This window comes from Eupeodes corollae, chromosome 3, assembly GCF_945859685.1.
Source record: "Eupeodes corollae chromosome 3, idEupCoro1.1, whole genome shotgun sequence".
In the NCBI taxonomy this organism is placed as follows: domain Eukaryota; kingdom Metazoa; phylum Arthropoda; class Insecta; order Diptera; family Syrphidae; genus Eupeodes; species Eupeodes corollae.
The window spans coordinates 18891419-18897724 of record NC_079149.1 but is presented as its reverse complement, the minus strand read 5'-3'; the positions used below and the strand labels follow the sequence as shown (position 1 = coordinate 18897724).

The window sequence follows — 6306 nt, the reverse complement described above, 5'->3', positions numbered from 1 at the left end:
ACGAGATAGTTGGGATTTGAAAACGTCTCCGTTAACAAAATTTGTTATAGTATTTTGTAATTTTAGTTTTTCCATATTTTGTAAAGTCATATCTAAGATCCCAGGTATTTGAAAAAAAGTTTTTAATTGAAAGTGCAGGGGCATATAGTGACAATTAAATGTTTTTACATCCAAGACAGGATTTCCGTGTCGTACTCGTTCGGTTACTTGATGTGTGAAAGTTGAACAAATGGGTTGTTTAAAAAGGTTTTTTTCTTCTAATACTTTAAAAAATTTATATTCAGTTGAAATATCTGTAAAAGGGTTTCGACAAAATTCTAGAATACTTTTCATATATTTTTTCAAATCTGAGTTTTCTGAAATTGCTTGAATGCAATCTGAAAGATTGGAAAATATATTCAACATAAGATTTTGTATTATAAGAATTTCTTTTCGCGGCATCATCGGCTCAGAGTATAAAAATAAAGAAAAATCAAATGCTTTTTCTTTCAAACTAGTTATTTTCGAATTGATCTCAAAATCAGTGACATTTGGAACTGTTGAATTAGTATTTTTTTCTTCATTGTGAATATTTAAATCATTCTGATTCAAAAACGCTGGTTGACTAGTCATTTTATTTATGGAATTTTCATTAGAATGCCCAGGATGCATGCGATTAATGTGAACTTTAAAAGTTTTAAAACTTGAAAATTGTTGTGCACAGGTATTCTGTTTACATTGTATTGTGCTATTTGAATTAAAAAAAAAAAAGTCTTTTATTTCTTGGTTGCAAATAAAGCAAGACAACATTTTTAATTCGATTGACGATCTTCTAAAAAGTTTAATAGCGAACAAATACTTGGTATTTTACTGCAGTTTGCAAGTGGAATTTCGTAGAAATGTTGTTGAATAAAAAGCCAGGGTCCACTGCACCCTCTTGGATATTCAAGTGACAGTACTTGAAACAGTTTAAAACAAATATCCAAGCTTGTCAAGAATGAATCGAATTTAAGAAGTGTGTTATCAAAATATAAATAAAACTCTTTGAGTGTATAAATGGTTAACCCAACAACTATTAATAATGGTTGCACTGTCAAACCTTTGTTGAAGTATTTCTCCCGAAGATCTGATAAGGTTTTCTTGTAATCACTTATAGTCGTTAAGTGCACAATAAAGCTTTCGTTTGCATCCGGAATTGAAATTTTTCTGGAGAGTTTTGATCCTTTGTCTGCAAACCGTGCCGTTGGCAAAATAACTGAGTTTAGAAGAACAGCAAATATATAGTCAAAAGAGTCTGTGAAGAAAAATTTATGATTTAGGAATTCTAAACTACATATGTATTTTTTTTAATTACTTGGATCTGCTATCCCCTTTGAATTAGATAAAATTTCCCTGGACTTTTTATCTTTGATTTGTAGGCAGTAATATTTTTCGATTTTCCTTTTAAAATTTTCCCACTTGCTTAGAAGCAGATGTCCTTTGTTAGGATGGAGTAAGTCAAAATCAATATTTATCTAAACGAATCATAATTAGTAGATATACATTATAATAAATGGGCTACAAACATACTAGATCCTGAGCTTTTGCGTTTGTAAAAAGAGGCCAGTCAATTAAAAACTCAACGTTTGTTTGAGAAGTTTTCAACTCCTTTTGTCTTAAGTCAAATGTGCGCTGCCATTTATCTTTAACACTGTCCCAATCAGAAGATTCTCTTGAGAGCGATAGTTTAAAGGCAAGTAATTTTGCTGTTTCAATTTTATCAAGACCAGAAGGTTTTGTAACCGAATCTTTTTGGTTGCTATTCTCTTCCAAGTTGTCAGATAATGGAACCAAAAGTCGCGAACGCTTTGCTTTCTGATTTACATACCTGTCCCAAAGTTTTCCACCAGGGTTTTTTTTTGTTCCACGTGGGCTAAAATAATATTCCTACAATTTGGGAGAACAAAATTTTAATACATAAGCTAACTTTGTTAAAATTAAACTACATATATTTACCTTTATTTCGCTGGGAAAAAGCTCTAGAATCTCTTCTATGATTGGAGGAAAATCTTTCGGCGTTAATTTTTTTTTATGAAAAAAAATATCTTCTAAAATGATATTTATAACATCGGCCCGAAATGAGTCTATTAGGTGGTTATTGTCCTTGTAAAATTGCTTTGCCGCTTTGCCCTTTAAACTTTCTTCGAGAAGATGTTCTAGTTTCTAAAATAAAATAGAACAACAAAAATTAGAATACATTCAAAACGTTTGAAACATTAGTTTTTACTTTCGATAATTGAGAATTCAAATATGAGCTCGTTGATGGCGTTGGTGTGGTACAACCAATGGGTTGTGTTTTTAGCCAGGAAACCACTTTATTGGCAATCGAATCCGACAAACTTTCATCGACAATCCCAAACTGCAAAGAAAGAAATATTATAGTTCTTATAATAACACTTTTTTTTAAATTCAAGAAGGATTCATTATTACCTCAGTTTTCCTCCAGCTAAACAACTTCTCTCTGAAAGTTGCACGTAGGCCAATGAGTGGTATTGCTTCTTTAATGTCTTCTTTCGACAAATACTGCAAACTCTCATAGGTTATGGACGCCCCTGAGAAAAAGAAACACAGAAAGCCGTTTGTTATAATTATATTGTTATACTAGCTGACCGGCAGACTTCGCACTGCCTCAATCGATAGTTGATCGAAGAAGGGTGAAAATTAAGAGTAATATGAATTTTTTTTTATTTTAAGTCAAGACGTACCCCGTGATACGAGAATTTTATATATTACAAGATTATTTTATATTTGTTGTACTTTTACACTGTACATAATAAATATTTCGTATTTCATTGCAATACCAAGCACATATCGTCGTCTTTCAATGAAAACTCCCTCTGTCCACTTTTCGATTGAAGTTTTTTGACGCTTTCACGACCAACCATTAACAACATTTTTTGTCAGTAATTACACAAAATCTATACATATTCATAGACCGAGATCGTTGATCACTTAAAGCACAGATAATAAATTTATACATTTTTGACATGCATTTCCGTCTTCAAATGCAAATATCTCAAAACGGGAAAAAATTAAATTAGGGAGTATGTATTGAACGATGACGATATAATATTTTGTATTGATATTAATAAAAAATAAATCATAACCGACTATATTGTACTTATTGTAGGTATGTACTTACGTATTAAATAATGTTTTGCCTCCGGCAAGTTAAAGTTATCCAGCAGCTCGTCCAACTTTGTTTGACTTTGGTCCAACACTGGTACTGATGGCAAATTAAGAATAATATTTCCTTGGTCGTCCCTTTCATACGTTACTGACTCACTTAACACAAAATCATTACTTTGTACATCCATTACAAATAATTTTTTAAACACTTCACTTCACTTTATTAAAACGATATCTTCCGACCGAAAGCTAAAATGCGAATGCCACTGCCACCACACATGCAAGGTGTGGTCGAAAAGATAACGGACCTTTTTGTCTCGTTTGGCAAATCTTAATCAAAAATCAACACGATTTGATGCAGTAAGAACACTATTCCCTCTTACTTCAACACGATTCCTTTTTGTTTTAAAACGATTTAATGTTGATTGGCTACTAAACAGTTTTTGAGCTGAGACGCCCAATCAAATAAACTCAAAGAAAAACAAAAATGCTAATGCAACCACAGAAAAGGTGCTGAAATTATAACGGATCTTTTTCGTCGGTCGGCAAATTTCAGCGTATTTCAACTCGACTCCGTTTTATTTCCACACGATTTACTTTTTTTTTAAAACGATTTCATGTTGATTGAATACAAAAGCAACAATAATGCATCGTTTTGATTTTACATTTTATGTTTTAATCCGAATGTAAACACGACTCCGTTTTATTTCAACATGACGTACTTTTTTATTTAAACGATTTCATGTTGATTAAATACTAAAGGAAAAATAATCTTTCGTGTTGATTTTACATTGCGTTTGTTTTCTGTTTTAATCCGATTATTAACACGATTCCCTTTCATTTCAACATGATTTACTTTTTTTAATCTGATTTAAAGTTAATTTTAAACGAAATACTTTAAAATCAACTCTTTATTAATAATAATGACAGTTCAAAAAGCATTCATCTTAAAATAATCACTAAAAATATCAATTTAAAACGAAACGATTTCAAATCTAAATGAAAAAAAAGTTGATTTAAAAACTGTGCACCATTGTAAAAACGATAATTTGTCGTGTTGATTTTACATTGGATTATTTTTCTGTGTGAACTTGCAAGAAGTCCTTGCATCACGTTAGACACATAAATATTATGTAAATAAAATATCTATACTTTTTGTCTCTTATTTGACTAAATGTAAACTTTGTTGAAAATTAAACAAGTTGTACTTTTATATATTTACATGTGTACCTAGTCACAGCACATACCTTAACTTAGTTCTTAAATAGGTGCACATATTTCTCCGAAATTTTAAACTTTTCTTCTCAATAAATTCATGTAACAAGTTAACCTTTTTATTTAGAGAAAACTTCATCATGAGAAAACATAGAAGTTTTCTTAAGAATTCAGAACTTGAGACACATCGACAATATTACAATATTTGTCTTTGTTTCGATTTTTTAAGCCCATTGTCACAGTAAAATGGTTTGATAAAAAAACAGTGACATTGGAGGCACCTGTGCACAGTACGAAAGAGAAAAAAGGTAAACGTAGTGATATTAAAGCCAAAAACTTACCACAGTAAGAACTTTTTAGTGGAAAGATTTTCAATATATTTATTAGCTAAAATTTTAGAGATACAACCAACACCATATGAATAAGAGCTGAGACGCAGGATTATTTAAGCGTTGTAAAAATTGTTAAAAAAGTATATCTGCTAAGGCTTTTGAGTTTGAAATTTTGTTCTAGGAAACTTTACATCAAATTGAAAAAAAATCAAAACTTTCACAAATTCTGCAATATTTCCCCACATAATTTTTGCGCTGTCACACTTTATTACACATTCACTTTTGTGACACTGCCAAAAAATTCTATGAAATTCCTGAAAAACCTTTTCTATATTTTTTCCAACTTCCATAAATAATAAAATTCCAAAATCTCAAATGGATAGATCCTTTTTGATAGTGTCACAAAAGTGTTGTTGATATTTAGTGAAAATTGTAATTCTAATTCTATTTAAAAGTTTAAGCCTGTCCAACTAACAGAGGCTCGTTTCAAACCAAAATTAAGTTTCATCAGAAGTGAAACGTTAATTTTTTCCACATAAAGTCCTCCTGTACGATTGTCATTGTTTTTCGTTTCAAATCAAGATTAACTTTTACAATTCAGCCAAATGTCAAATGCACCAACCGTTAGCCTGCAATAATTAAAGTGAAACGAATAAAACAAAATCATAGCGAAAAATAATTTTTCCTTAGAATCCCAATTGCATTACTACTACTGTCAATTTGAAACTAGGAATCACAATCATTGAAAAGGCACTGTACGATTACATTCGGATGAAATTTTTAATTATTCACTGAATTTTCATCTACAATACAATTGATTCCGCTTATTTGCAACATACAATAAAAGGAAGGAAAATTGTTGACACTAATCGGAAATTTCATTTAAACGAGCTTTGTATAAATTGCAATTTGCTCCACCTTACTGAACTTTATATTACTGTAACTTTATTTTTTCCTTTAAACGATGTGATTCCGAAAAGTTTACAATTTAAGAAACTTCGAGTCAAAAATCATCTCGAACATCAATAAAAAACACAGCATTTAATGTTGATAGTTAAAAGGATTGGAATGGAACTAAAAATGTCATTTAAATTCAAAGAGCGAAGAACTATATTTTTTTATATTATTACAAATTTTAACTTCAGATAATGGGTACGTTCTTATTATCATCAGGAGCTGATAAAAACTATCAGTGATTTTCATCATTGAAACCAATCATTGGAAATTTTTTGACGATTGGTTATAATTATCATTGAAAATTTCTGTCATTGTACAATCATTTCTTGAGTGGATTGATTTGAGGCAAGAGTACTCCATTGTAAAGCTACTGGTGTCGATCGGATCTCAAATGAATTTTTCAAGAACGCCACAACTGAATTCCTAGAAAAACTCACACTTGATATATTCAGCTCCTGAGCCCTTTAGAAAATCAATAATTTATTCAAAATTTAAAAAGGGTAATCAAAAGGATTCAGCAAACGACCGTGGAATTGCTTTTCTCAGAACAGCACTGAAAGTTTTTATGGAAATTCTGAGATATCGTCTCACCATATGGATCGAGAATAACAAAATTTTTAGCGAATTCCAAATCCTATTCGGAAATCCTATATTC

At 30.6% G+C, this 6306-nt stretch overlaps 1 protein-coding gene across 1 annotated transcript; it reads right to left on the bottom strand.

Annotated features, from left to right (window-relative positions):
• Positions 1 to 791: 791 nt before the first annotated feature.
• On the bottom strand, positions 792 to 3624 carry LOC129949246 (uncharacterized). Its single transcript, XM_056060578.1, has 7 exons — positions 3161 to 3624; positions 2449 to 2570; positions 2246 to 2377; positions 1975 to 2181; positions 1549 to 1905; positions 1334 to 1493; positions 792 to 1273 (listed from the first exon to the last, which is right to left on the bottom strand). Exons 1-7 carry the CDS (start codon positions 3333 to 3335, stop codon positions 792 to 794), a joined length of 1635 nt encoding a protein of 544 aa, XP_055916553.1. The 5' UTR covers positions 3336 to 3624.
• Between the last annotated feature and the right edge of the window lie 2682 nt (positions 3625 to 6306).

Coding starts and splice junctions, on each gene's coding strand:
- LOC129949246 (XM_056060578.1), bottom strand. CDS start 3,335: ATGGATGTACAAAGTAATGATTTTGTGTTAAGTGAGTCAGTAACGTAT. Junction 2,378..2,448: donor TTAGCTGGAGGAAAACTGAG/GTAATAATGAAT, acceptor CTTTCTTTGCAG/TTTGGGATTGTCGATGAAAG. Junction 1,494..1,548: donor ACGCAAAAGCTCAGGATCTA/GTATGTTTGTAG, acceptor TGATTCGTTTAG/ATAAATATTGATTTTGACTT.